The sequence below is a fragment of the Schistocerca serialis genome, chromosome 1 (genome assembly GCF_023864345.2).
Source record: "Schistocerca serialis cubense isolate TAMUIC-IGC-003099 chromosome 1, iqSchSeri2.2, whole genome shotgun sequence".
Taxonomy (NCBI): Eukaryota; Metazoa; Arthropoda; class Insecta; order Orthoptera; family Acrididae; genus Schistocerca; species Schistocerca serialis.
Genome location: NC_064638.1, coordinates 738,097,035 through 738,111,818, shown reverse-complemented (window position 1 = coordinate 738,111,818; position 14,784 = coordinate 738,097,035). Strand labels below are relative to the sequence as shown.

The 14,784-nt window shown below is 41.7% G+C and overlaps 1 protein-coding gene across 1 annotated transcript in view; it reads right to left on the bottom strand.

Annotated features, from left to right (window-relative positions):
* LOC126481754 (carnitine O-palmitoyltransferase 1, liver isoform-like) overlaps positions 1-14,784 on the bottom strand; it is a 151,540-nt gene that overhangs the window by 56,537 nt on the left and 80,219 nt on the right. Inside the window, exon 2 of the mRNA XM_050105712.1 lies at positions 4,053-4,190. Within this exon, the coding sequence (XP_049961669.1) occupies positions 4,053-4,172 (120 nt within the window). The 5' untranslated portion in view covers positions 4,173-4,190. The remainder of the gene's footprint in view (positions 1-4,052; positions 4,191-14,784) is intronic.

Below are 14,784 nucleotides of genomic sequence, written 5' to 3'. Positions count from 1 at the left end.
CATTAAAAAGACAAAGGTTGTAAATATCAACTCTGTAACTTTATTTGTTTAAAAGATATAGCAAATTTAAATTATCTGTATTTTCAGTTAAGCATCAGATCATCATTTCCTCTTCACAAAACACACTGGACGATGACAACATGACACCTTATTGAATCATTAGGTAATAGGATGTTTGTTGTAAAGTTTAGTGCATAGTAGTTACTTTTGTTCTTTATTTATTTATCAGAAAGCACATCGGTGCAAGGCTGCTGGCCATGGCATTCAAAGCTAGGAAGGAAATTGTATTGGTTTTATGTAAAAGAATTTAACGTTTATTATGTAATGGATATTATTGTTACTTTATTTATAACGAGAATGTGGTCAAGCTTTGATTATTTAAATATGTTAAAATATAAAATAATGTATAATAAGCTGTAGCCAATCAGATGGACGGCTTCAGGAAAGGGAACTGCACTAGTCAGTTGAGCGACGATGTTCGGCACGCCGGAGACGCGGTCGGGGACGGGCAGAACGGCAGTGCGGGTGCAGACGCAAAAGCGGACAGTTCTGGGTTGGGTTGTTTGGGGAAGGAGACCAGACAGCGAGGTCATCGGTCTCATCAGATTAGGGAAGGATGGGGAAGGAAGTCGGCCGTGCCCTATTAGAGGAACCATCCCGGCATTTGCCTGGAGTGATTTAGGGAAATCACGGAAAACCTAAATCAGGATGGCCGGAAGCGGGATTGAACCGTCGTCCTACCGAATGCGAGTCCAGTGTCTAACCACTGCGCCACCTCGCTAGGTGGACAGTTCTGGTCTAGACACCAAAGGTACAGTGCTGGTGGAGACGCGAAAGCGGACTGTCGGGTCTTTAGATAGCTAGGAAGTGAAACGACTTAGAAAATTTCGCATTTAACTTTTCGCGTAAATAACGAGGTGGAGTGTTGGATTTGTGTTACGCGATGAGACTGTGAATAGTCGAACTGTATCAAATGGATATAGTGTAATACTAATTCTAAATACGACTACTGTCGCTATTAGTTTGCTTTCTGAATAAACATTATTCTAACAAAATCGCAACTGTGTGGGCTGTATCATTTAAGGGTCGTTAATTTAGCTCCCGACGTTATTATTACTGTTTTTATATGTTATATTAAACATTCAATTTCGCAAACTTGCCATCAGCCAGACAGTTTAACCAAAGGGTCATAAGTGTCTAACTTAGGGCGTGTAATGTGATACGTGCGGTTCAACCCCTAGACGAGTTTGAGCCAAGACATTTCGACGAAGAGGAACCGCATGTAAGACCGAACATCTTCGGGATGTTAGCTCGAACCACGGTCCCACCGTAATTCGATCACGCGACCTTTGTTTCCAGGCACGCGCTTTATCGATAGACTACCAGGCCAGAAATTGGCAAATAAAAGAATGTGTTTCAAATAGATTGCTTGCTTCAGCCTGACGACGTCTAATTTAATTGAACTTATCGTGTATTCCAGCTACTCTACCAACGTTCTTAACCTCAGTGCTTCCTATCCAATCACAACTGATCGTTTCGGTTTGTAGTGCCCAGCTGTAAAAATCGTGTATCAGCATGAACACATCGTCGAGGCAAACGACTACCCAATTCATCTGAGTTTCAAGAGCTACACTGGCTCTATGATCAACCGAGGCGATATTCTAAAGGTCGCTACAAACGGCGGCGTAAAACGTAAACTCTCAGAAAGAGCAACAACACCCTTTTCAGTCAGTGAAATAGACTGAAAACAATGGTCGTTTTGTCTCTTCAAGGTTTCCACATGTCGTGTAATTAGTGTAATTTTCCGACATTGAGAATGATTTTTTTTTCAGACCGTTGTCACGACATTCCTTCAGTTAAACACGTAATTACGGGCACGCAAAATAAGAAACGCAGAACTCGTCATTCCTTTTCTGTGCCGTATATCATCATAACCGTATCACAATCAGGCTTAAGGAATCGCATGCATCTAAAATGTTTCTCCTTTACTGTGTTCTCATATTTCTTGCTCTCTGACATATATGCTCCGATTAGCATCGGGTCAATGAAGATTTCATCTCTTCAACATTTTTTTTCTTTTTCTCACTTGTGATTTCCTCCACTAGAAACTAAATCATGTATTTCAAAACCCATCGGCTGGCATCGATTTACTGGTATGATTTACCCGTGCAAGAAATTTGTTATATTCAGCAGGACTACAACGTTTCGACGGTTCTACATTTCATCCAGCTCGCGACAGTAATGGTTCCACCATTCTCCGTTCTCTGTACGAAAGACATTTCACTCAAAAACAAGGAAATTATAGAAATTATTCTAGAGATACTCAGTGTCTTCCATTCATAAAATATTACTGGTTGGTTCAATATTTTGTTCATCTGGAGTCTAAACCTACTTTTCAGAGAATGTAGCTAGCGCGATTCCCAGCTTGGATCAACGCACACTGACTTCTGTCCGATGTGATATGCCTGCTGTGAACAATGCTTGGAAATATCAAATTCTACGTGATGGTTATTTCATAGGCTTGTCTTCACATTTTCGGTGGCTGGAATAAACTTCTTGCACTGGATTCCACCTAATGACGAGACGGTCTGTTTTTTTACTATTTCACAAGCATACAAAACCTGCTCAATTGGTCTGGATGGTCTTGTTCATTAGTACTATTTCTTCCCTGGATCTAGTCAATGTCTTCAGCATATATCACTTGAGTGATGTTCCAATTTGACTGACCGAATGATCCCTGTTGAATGTTCCTTTCGTATTCGTTTCTTTGATTTTTTTGTTGCGCTTATGTCCGTTTTTGACTGACTCCACACATATCAGCCAATACTTCACTCTGATTCCGATTACAAGCTGTTCCACCTATTTAACAGTCTTATCATCCGATTACAGCTATTTCTCTTTGTGTGCATTATCTAGGTTTAAAATAGTGCCACTTATGGACGCTCCCAGAGTTTAGTGTTTGTTGATTACATTTTGATGATGAGTTAAAATACGACTTCGCACGAAGTTAACAGATCTGCAGGTTTTGGAGCCGACAAGTATTCACCTAACCTCTATGGTCTCTGCCTTAAAGGGAAACTAACTTCCTTAAATTAAATTAGTTCTTCAACGAGCGACTGTTTTTTCGTTTCCCGTCATATCCTGCTCAAAGTTATTTGAAAAAGAAAAAGTTATTTCGTACCGAGTTTTCCACAGCCCTGAGATTTTACACCAACAAAATATTCATACCGAACAGCATGGCATTCCTGCAGTAGAGCAAACGCCTGACAAATGAAGTATGAAACGTGTTAAAACTGCTAGACTGCATCTATCGGCGACATCTGCGCTTCGTGTAACGATGGCTAACACCAAATGATAATGCTAACTATTTCAAAAAATAATATCCTCCATCACCGGTATTTTGAAGAGGGAAACCCGATAATACCTACAGTAGACAACATTGTTGCTATTATTTGGTGTCGAGGAATGGACATCTCACAGAAGTCTGTGTTCTTACAGGCGAAGTGCTAATTTATCTCAGTGGATACTGGGAAAAGGATCACCGTCACTTGGACGAAGGGATCGTCACCATAAAAGAATTTTTAAAGAGAATTGAACTATTAATCTCAAACCGAACGATATGCAAAGCATTTTAAATGCCTTCTTCCAAAGTAGGGTCCTAGTTAGTGAACTACTGCGTCATCCTCATCGTTTCCTGCTGTACAGCACAGCGACAGTACATCTCAATACAGTGTTTATAGCAGAGAAATTCCTATTATAAATTTTACATACAGGTTCATAAAAAAGAAAAGTTGTTGTGAGGAAACGCTGGTCATTAGTGAAGATCTGACAAATGTCCTAAACGTAGAAACTTAGGAAAAGTTATTCATTGCCACAGCGCTTACATTGCATATTCATATTGCTATTTAAGTAAATAGTAAAAAAAATCTTTCATGGTCTTAGGAAATGAAATAACAGCAAATAAGAAAGCTGTTGTAAATAAATATATCTGTGGATACTAATAATATGATTCAGATAAATGCAAAAATCAGAGTGCAACGGCTAAGATTTACCTTCAAGATTGTGAAGTGAGGTCTCCGTAAAAGATTGCTTGACGTCAGTCTTTTAATGAACTTCATGTGGTAGTCGCCCAGGAAGGTGGCAGGTGGACCCAGAGAATCAGTCGACGACATCCTGATTCCAGTGAAAGTCTGTAAGAAAGAAAAGATCATAAACTTATTTGCGGAATGATAACTCGCGAGCGCTTATATTGACTTCTGTTATGATAATGCAAAAGTTTCCCTCGAAGTCACTAGAGTTCTGACACATATGATTGGGAAACTTTTATGTTATATCGAAAAAGTTGTAATAGCTGCGTTGTAGAAGCTACCAGTATTATCGGACAATATTGCGTTTTTAAGTTGAGCTATAACTAAAGTAAGAGTACGGACAAAATAGTCTACAACATGAATACCTAGTATTGTAACTGCTCTGTAGTGAAACCACATTAGGGATTCTCCTTTAGTAGCTAAATACTGCTAATCAGTGAACAGTAAAATTTGTGTTGATAAATTAATAATTATACATCAAGCAAACAATGATACTTTTAGGAAAATGGTCGACTGTTCAAACACAAGATCATTTTTATTACGAAACAGTTCTAAGAACCCGCGCTTGGGAAGGGGTGAGAAGAAGAGCAGGAAGGGGAACTATTGGTGACTTTCGTAGAAAGAAAAAAAGCAAAAAGATTAGATAGAAAAACACTGAGTTACAGTTCTCTTTCAACAGTCAACTGCAATTTTTTTCAATATTTATTATAAAATTTTTGTTGTGAAGTAAAGAAAGCCAGGGATATGTTTTTAAAGCAATAAATTGTATTTTATGAATGGGTAAATGAAGACCGCTCAATAATGTTACATGAAAGAAATGTTAATGTCACAGTTGGGCTATGACTCAATAGCAAACACTTTTCGATGCTAGAATGATTTTTTCACTCTACAGCGGAGTGTGCGCTGATATGAAACTTCCTGGCAGTTTAAAACTGTGTCCCGGACCGAGACTCGGGACCTTTGCCTTTCGCGGGCTAGTGCTCTACCGACTGAGCTCGGGACCTTTGCCGTACTGCAAGGTTCGCAGGAGAGCTTCTGTGAAGTTTGGAAGGTAGAAGACGAGGTACTGGTAGAAGTACAGCGGTGAGGACGGGGCGTGAGCCGTGCTTGGGTAGCTCAGTCGGTAGAGCACTTGCCCGCGAAAGACAACGACCCCGAGTTCGGGTCTCGGTCCGGCACACAGTTTTAATCTGCCAGGAAGTTTCACTTTTCGATGCTTTTACCAAATGTTAAACTATTTATTTTATAAGTGAAAGAATTACAAAATAAGATTCAGAATCTCAGACCAAAGATAGTGTTATTACTGTCTGCTTGCCTTTTCCTCTGTGCACTGAAAGCCATCTTGTGATGTTCGGCGCAGAGTACTCACTTTTTCTACCGCTATCGTTTGGCCCATTTCCTCTTCTGGTCGTGAATTGTGTCTATAGTTTCTCTCTAACAAAGATATCGTTCGGTAGTTTTGGTACTGTAGATAAATGTAGTAAATAATAAGATTACCATTCGTACTGGTAACATTGGTGGGAAAAGAAACGTAAATGAATGAGTGAGACAGGAACGGGAGCTGATGACTTCTCCTTGTTATTTGTCTGTTTGTTTCTTTTTCACATAATTAGAACCGCAAATCGTTCAATGCAGGCTACTGTGTATTTTATATCGGTAAAAAATGAAAATTGCATTTTACAAGTAATCAAAAATTAGATGCTTGCGTAGCTTCCGCGCTTTCATGTAACAAAAAACAATCAATTTTGATGCAAGTACAGTTTGCATGTATAAACACAAAAGTCTATATAATTAGTGTGGAGCTACGTAGAACAAAAATTTTCCGTAGATTACGCGGTGCATCATATATCCACACTCAGTATCTAGACGGTTCACTGCTACCGATTTCTAGGAGAATCTAGTTAAACACTGATCGCATACGCAGACAAAGCGATCGAAATGTGGTAACGCATCTTAAGGCCAAAACTGGAATTGGAATTTATAATAAATAGTCTGTGGCGCAAATGTTGTCATTTGTAGTACCTCTGTCCCGTATAATATCTATTTATACGTATTGCAGTAATGTTGAGCTCTTATGCACGAAGTAACTATCAGACCAAAATCTTGATTGTGCTTCAGAGACATAGAAGTCTTCATATATTCTAACTCTTCGTTAATAGTCTTTTATATACAAGGTCCAGAGCCGCTATAAATTTCTCAAGCGAAGTCATTTTCCCAATTAGGCTGTTTTTATTTTACAAATAATCGCTTTGTTTCGAGATTTAGTTATTATTTCAAAAATGAAAACAGCCTACGCGAGAAAATGACTTCCCTCCAGGAATTTTTCATCGACTGAAAAATCAGTTCATAGGTTTGAATCTGCAAAGCAACATAACTTGTAAACGATTCCATTGAAGAAATACTTTGCTCTTTTAAATACTCCATTGGCTATTAAAATTGTATAACCAAGAGAGTGGTAAGCAACGTATGGCAAATTGGCATTAAGTGTACTACATTTTTTATATGCGCGTGATCAGCATTTCAGTTTCCAATTTGAAGAGTTGATCCACACGTGGAGCACCCTCGCCTTCTTCATGACAATACCAGACCACACTTGACAGCCGTGACATCCGCAACACTGATGTCTTAGTGGCCTCTAGAGACTGCAGCTCACTGTTCCAAGACACTGCAGCTAGCGTTGGTCGGGATCCGCGACTGTCGTTCGGATATGGAATCGGTGGGTTGAGAGGAACGGCATTGAATGCCATGCAGTATGTGAACGACCCCGAGAGACTAGGGCCAGAGAGGGCAGAAGTATTGTCGCTAGGACGTACAGGAAAAAAAAACAACGTAAATTAGTTACAAAATTCGGCGTGCATTCACTTTATTCAACATGTAAACATCGCTACAGATATGCGGATTTAGGTTATGACATATTCGATATGCCTACCATCCTTGCCCTTGCCAATGATGTGGCACAGACGAATAGCGAAATTCTGCATGATCCGCTGTAGTGTCGGAACATCGATGCTGTGGATGACCTCCTGAGTGGCTGTGTTCAGCTCAGCAATGGTTTTGGGGTTATTGCTGTATACCTCGTCTTTAATATAGCCCCACAAAAAGGAGTCGCATGTGTTCAGATCCGGAGAATATGGTGGCCAATCGAGGCCCAAGCCAGTGGCCTCTGCGTACCCCAGAGCCAGAATGCGCTCCCCGTAGTGCTCCTCCAGGACGTCAAACACTCTATTATTTCGATGGACTCGAGTTCCATCTTGCATGAACCACATCTTGTCGAAATCAGAGTCACTTTGGATAATTTTGATGAAATCTTCTTCCAAAACCTTCACATACCGTTTGGTAGTCACTGTGCTATCAACAAATATTGCAGCGATTATTCCGTGACTGGACACTGCACACCGCACAGTCACCTGTTGAGGGTGAAGAGACTTTTCGATCGCGAAATGCGGATTCTCAGTATCCCAACTGCGCCAATTTTGCTTTTTGACGAGCCCATCCAAATGAAGTGGGCTTCGTCGCTAAACCAAACCATACAAGCACTTTGTAATTCCCATCATGCCCTGCGGCCAGCCGTGCAGTTTGAACGTCCTAACGCAAACTGCTCAGATCTAATGGACGATAGTGCCTTATGATAACCACGATGTAGTCATTTTCTCTTTTAATTTGGCTTTTGATCCTAAAGCAAAATCATCGGTTTCGAATCTTGGCTGTCATGTGCGTACGTGGGGGTGGACAAAAATATGGAAATACGAAAATGACAACACACTACCAGGCCTAAGACGGTGTAAGAAACCCGTTGGCATTGAAAACAGCTACCATTCGTCTGGGAATGGATAAATACAGGCCCTGCATGGTTTTAAAGGGAATCTGGCATCACTCTTCCTCCAAAATAGTTATCACGTACCTTTCTCTCTAAAGTAGCTCACAAAGGCTTAATGGTACTTAGATATGGTGAACGTGGTGGGCACAAGAGATGCGACAATTCACAAAAACCAGTACTGCCTTTTTGGAAGACAGCATCACCATTGGGTATGCAATGGACCTGATCAGCCAACATCATCATCCCTTGGCAGTAATTCGGTCATGCAGAGTAACCATAAGGACCATGGAATACTGCAGTATGGCTGCCCAAATCATTACCGTACCCCTACCATGTTTTACTCTCGAGTGAAAACTCGGCCAGAAGTTGACAACAGTGTAAAACAAAACTCGTTTTATGGTTTCGGCATCACGATTCCCTGTTACAAGCATCTGCATCACAGATGAGTAGTTTTGGAATTCCACTTTTCCCACAATTCTCTGCTTATGGAGCTTTTGCAGCCGTCGTCCCGTTATTTTTCGTCGCAGTCCTCTTTAATCAGACTCCGTCACCGTCACTCAACAGACATTCGTCCACGTTATAAGTCAGCGGATGATATTCTTCCGCTTTCCCTGTGCGCGGTATAAATCTACGACACAATTCCTCTTGAAACACCAGACATTTCGGCTACATTGGTTACGGAAGCATGCAGCATACGAGAACCAACAACTTGATGATGTTCGAATTCATTTAACTCACTCGCAACTGCACAGAACACTGTTCTGACTATGACTGACACTTGCACCGTGTTGAGGACATTGCGCAGGTGCCGTCCGTGGTCAAACACAACAGCGCTACGTGCAGGCTTGGCTAGTATCGGCACTTATGTTCAAGGATGAATTTCTCGCTATGTTTCCGTATATTTGTCCGAGCCCTGTAGTTGTAGTTCAGAGTGTGTTTATTTGTTTCAGTATACAGTCTCATTTCTTAATATAACATCTTCAGGAACTCATATGAAAGTACGTATTACATTTATATCTAGTATCTAAGTCTATACATATTCTGCGTAAGCCACTGTACAGTGCATGGCGGAGGTTACAACGGTCCAATGTTATTAATTTTGTTTCCTATCACATTCGAGAACTCAGCGAGGGAAAACCGACAGTCTACGCGCGTCTATATGCGCCATAATCTCTCTTACTATTTTTCCCTTTATTCCTACGAGAGATATATGTTGCTGACAGAATGGTCACACAGTCATCTTCGAACATAGGTTGTCTAAATTTAAGCAACAGAGTTTCGCGAGAACCAAGTCGTCTTTCTTCCAAGGACTGCACTTTCAGATTCTCGGGAAAAACCGTTACAGTTTCGTATGATTTATGCCGAATAGTTACGATCCTAGCAACGCGTCTCTGAATTCTTGCAATGTTCGTTGTCATGTCTACTAGATTAGGACTGCAAACACTGGAACAACACTATAGAATCGGTCGCACTAGCGTCTTGTATGCCATTTCCTTTACTGATGCACTGCATTTTTCCAAAACCCTTGCAACATAACCAAGTCTTTCATTCGCCTTTCCTGACACTTGTTCTACGTGATCGCCCCATTTCGTATGTCTTCTTAGTATTACGCCTAAATATTTATGCGCTGTAACATGCTCAATGCTTTCTCGTTGTTAACGGCATTATGCTGCATTTACCACGTTTAAAGAGAGCTGTCATTCATTACAGGCACTGGAAATTTAGTCTGAGGCTTTCTGGAGTTCATTTCGATCGTCCCATGAGGCTACTTCCCAGTACGCCGGCTTCTGTAGCCGAGCGGTTCTAGGCACTTCAGTCCGGAACCGCGCTGCTGCTACGGTCGCAGGTTCGAATCCTGCCTCGGGCATGGATGTGTGTGAAGTCCTTAGGTTAGTTATGTTTAAGTAGTTCTAAGTTCTATGGGACTGATGACTTCAGATGGTAAATCCCATAGTGGTCAGAGCCATTTTGAACTTCCCTGTACACAACGGCATCCGTCAGGGAACAATACTATAGTGCAGCTGATCCTTGTGTGACGAAAGGTTTATGTATATTGGACACGTTACAGTTCCAGTTGCGGTTTCTTGCCGGCCGGAGTGGCCGTGCGGTTCTAGGCGCTACAGTCTGGAACCGAGTGACCGCTACGGTCGCAGGTTCGAATCCTGCCTCGGGCATGGATGTGTGTGATGTCCTTAGGTTAGTTAGGTTTAATTAGTTCTAAGTTATAGGCGACTGATGACCTCAGAAGTTAAGTCGCATAGTGCTCAGAGCCATTTGAACCATTTTTGTGGTTTCTTCAGACATGACCGATGAAGTGTCTCTGTGGTGAGGTCACACGAAGTAACGGCACCTTTGAATCGCACAAGCACACTCTGTCCAGGACAGGTTCACGACGCCTTCGTTGAGAGACAGAGGCTGCCTTCAGACCATGGAGTCCTCCATTTCTTGTTTTATCATTTTATTTACTTCTGTTACTCTTTATCGTGCAGTCGAGAGATTAGCCCAGTGTCCAGGAAAAAGTTTAAAAAGAAACCGATAGTCGAACAGCGGTTTTGTTCCCTAAGGTGCTGTCACCCCGCCAGTAGCAGTTGTGATGCTCCACTGTGCGCAGCGGACGTGTTTGGCGTGTTACGGCAACCGCCGGCGCCTGAAGCGCGCATATGTCACCGACTTTCGCCCGCCGTGCCCCTGGCAACCACCAGAAGTGGCCCAGTGGCAAGGCCCAAGGACGGGCCGCTGCTCAGCCGAGGCGTGCGCTGCCTCGCCGATCGCCTCCGCGCCGCCGGCCAACTGATGTCAGCGCACTTGCGACACTCGCCGCTACCAGCACCGGTCGTTACCTGGCGCAAGTGTTGCGGCCGGACCACTCGTCAGCCGTCTCGACACCGGCAGGCGAAGGAGTGTTCTGTTCGCTTGACACGGGTATAAGAACCAGAGGGGCCACAGATCTCGACAACGATCGACTGGGAACCCAATCTCACTGGTAACATACCATTCCTGCCTGCACCCATCGGCTAGTCCTTGCCTATTTCGATGCTAGAGTCTGTTTCGGATATTCAGTGGTGCGGGCTTTTGTGCAGCCTAGACTACCCTAATGGGTTGAAATTTATTTATTTATTTTGAGTCATTAGTCTTCAGACGGATTTGATGCTGCCCGGCACGAATTTCTCTCCTGCTCCAACCTCTTCATCTCAGAGTAACCCTTCCAACCTATGTCCTCAACTATAGTTGAGATTTCTGTAGCTGTTCTAAGTGGGTTGTCGTCGGGGCTTACTATGATAGCTAAAGGGCTAGTGACTTCCTCATTGTGACAGGTGTTTTTCCACAACCTCTCGGACATAAACTTTGAAAAGATCTGGTAGGAGTAGATCTGTACTGGAGAGTATTATTGGTGGAAGTAAGAAATGGCCAATGGAAATGCTCGGATTCTATCACTAGGGTTTAAAGGGCAAAACGTTAAAACAAATTTCGTGGAGCAGTTTGGGATTCGTAAAATTGACCAGCGATACTCGCATGTAGCAGGCAAGCTGTGCTGAAGCAGGTGTTTCGAACTGTATTTCCGAAGTAGGTAGTCAGAGACCCTTATTGATCAACTAAGTTACATTTGAAATATGGAAAGTATATAAGAATTCAGAGGTGCGTTTCTGAGTGTAGGTGTAGAATTGTGCCCGAGTCATTTCTCACTTTCTAGGTGACTGTTGCGGTTTGGCGAGTGTACACGTCCTCAGTGGGCAAAGGTTCAGATTACTCTGCCGAGACATTATCTAGCTGGATGTGGTGACGCATGAACGATACAAACTTTACTGGGTCTAAATCAAGCCAATAAACTACATTTGTCACTATGAAAATTTTATGTGTGATGCTTTGCGTTAATTTGGACCTATTATTGAATTATCATGTTTTGTCTAGAGTGACACTGGAAGCGGTGTATTACATATTCTAGTCTAGAGGTACCAACTCGGAATCTTTCTGAATGTAATCACACTGTTACACCGCATTTGTCAGCAGTACAGAACTAGTGAGAAGCTTAAACCTGCCGCATGGGTCAGAGTCTGGCGACCCGAATTTCGATTGATTTCACATTTCCATTTCAGCTGAGGATTAATCTGGGTCTGCCAATAATTGATTCCGAGTAAATCTACCACCTGCTGAAATAAGTAAACCAACTGAAACAGATAGAGTTTTTTATTTGTACGACATCAGAGTCCCTCGATTAGTGTCTAATCAGAGAGACGAGTGAGGGCCTGAAAACAATCGATTTCAAGTACCTGCGAATCGTGTTCAGTCTGACGCTGTCCGCTCGGTACATAGTGACGATGTACCACGTGTTTTACAATAAACAGTGATCTGAAAATTTCAAAAAATGGTTCAAATGGCTCTGAGCACTATGGGACTCAACTGCTGAGGTCATTAGTCCCCTAGAACTTAGAACTAGTTAAACCTAACTAACCTAAGGACATCACAAACATCCATGCCCGAGGCAGGATTCGAACCCGCGACCGTAGCGGTCTTGCGGTTCCAGACTGCAGCGCCTTTAACCGCACGGCCACTTCGGCCGGCCTGAAAATTTCATTTTACAATGTTACTTCTTACTTAAGACAACATTTCCCGCTACCAAAATCTTTTCAGATACTCAGTCTTAAGCTGAGCGTGAAGCTTTTCAAGAACTGATTCTCACTGGCAGTTGCTTCAATTTATACAGGGTGGAGAAAAGCAACGTGACGATAAGGACGGAGCAAGGTAGGGTATTTAGACTCGAGCAAAAGTTTCCGAAAACAAGAAATCGGAAATGAACCGCTGTGGAATTGTGGTCTTATTACAGTACCCAATCAGCAACGAGCTTATGGATATTTGTCCAGTTAGTGAAAGTGTTTGGGTCAGCTGCTGTGCAGTTCTGTCTGACCAAGTTTCTGCTTACTGATCTACATTACTTATTACATTAAAAGTTCACTCGTCCTCCCCGTACATTAGCAAAAATTCAGATATATGGGAATTATATATCTGTTCAACGGCATTGCACCTTACAGTACCACTATAGACTATCTTACTGCAGCGCTGTTTCTGCAGTACAACTTATTATTTTGACAAAACAATGTAATCGCAGAACGGTTAAGGTAGGTGGTTTAACGGTCACAGAGAATTCACGTCTATCGTAGCAATCCATGGATGTGTGTTCATTGAAACCATTATCTGCAGCTATTTGAGTCAGTAACTGCTGACATTAGAGTAACAGGCATTACAAGGGATAACTTAGTTTAAATGCACACACCACTGCGTGCTTGACGCTGATTGGTTGTCGTTTTCTGGACATAGTTTCACAACAGTGCATTTGCGGCCAATGTTTGTTTCGCAAATTCTGCTAGATTCCACACCCTCTACCCTGCTCTTATCTTTTTATTATGTTGTTTTCTCCCCCAGTCCGTATATGTGTGATAGGCAATACGTGCCTTTTTACATTGTATGCCTTTTTCTTAGTCTCACTGTAAGCGCAATCGAGGTATAAGCTTCAGGTAAATGACCAACCAGCAACAAGTCGTCTAGGTTTAAGTTCCCTAAACCATTTCAATCGAATGCTGGAATGACTCCTATAAAAGGACTACGCCGATTCACTCATTCTTGCGAGTTCGAGGTGAGTTTCTAACGACTAGGGAACGAAGTTTTATGTAAATAAAAATCTCTTGCTTAAAGGTGAAAAACTGTAACTGAGACAGAAATTCCCGAACTAGCACACTTCAATCGTATATGATATTCTATTTCACATAAAATACATATTCATGTAATATTTTATGTAAATAAATATTTTAAATGATATTACTAAAAACCCATAATTTATGACTTTTGTTTATTATAATTTTTAAATTCAAAAGAAAATCTCGTGCACTGTCATATTATGAGAATGCAGTTTGAATGAACTTCATTCGTATACGTATTGAGTAGTGAGTGACCTCCACTACACGTGCTGCCTCGCTATCTGAAAGGGGAATCCCTCATTTATGATGTGGGCGGCTGACACAATGTACACAACGGTCTTCAGTCATTGCCCTCTTCTTGTTTAAAGTAGAGCGTTCATGCAGTTCGGTATCTTAAGTGAAGAGATTGGCGATATAATCTCGAAAGCAGAGTCAAGTTTTGCTCTCGTTTGCAACAATATGCTGCTGAATCTAATGGCTTCTTTGCAAGTCAGGAAAGAATTTCGTTCCCTCAAAAATGTGGGATGTCAGTAAATGCAGACCAGCGATATCGGGCCTTGCGGAATTTAGCAGATAGTGAACAAAGAATAGCAGCTCCATGTTAAAATTCTAGACAAGTTCTTTTTGGTGCAGCAGCTTCCTCTTTACATACCCTAGTTTCGAAAGTTCCATATATTACGCAGATTTATGCAACATTTCTCTTTTGTGTGATATTCTTGTACACAAACTGAGTAGTTCGGGGCTCAGAAATTTTCTTAGGAAAGGCACAAATTTTGAAACACATTAAGAAAACTGCATTTGCCCGCCTGTTACGAAGAAATGCTAAGAAAGTTTGGAGCAGAATATGAAAAAAAATAGGTGAGCATTGTTGAATCACCAGAATCTAGCGATAGGAAAATGGGAAATGTGATAAGTGTGCTAGAAAATGATAAAATACTTTCTAAGCTGTGTTTTCTATTAGCATGTAAAGAAATATCAGCATCAAATCACGTAACAATGACTAGCTTATTGAATGAATTCTTGAGTTGTTATGGCGGAATGAAGTGTAATTTGATAGTGTTTTACTCTTCCTAACGGATGCTGCTCCACATATACGAAGAAGGCAGCCAAAGGCCTTTCTAAAGCTTCCCACACATAATATACATAGCTTGTATGGTACATGGTTCACACAGACTACATGAGCAGATGC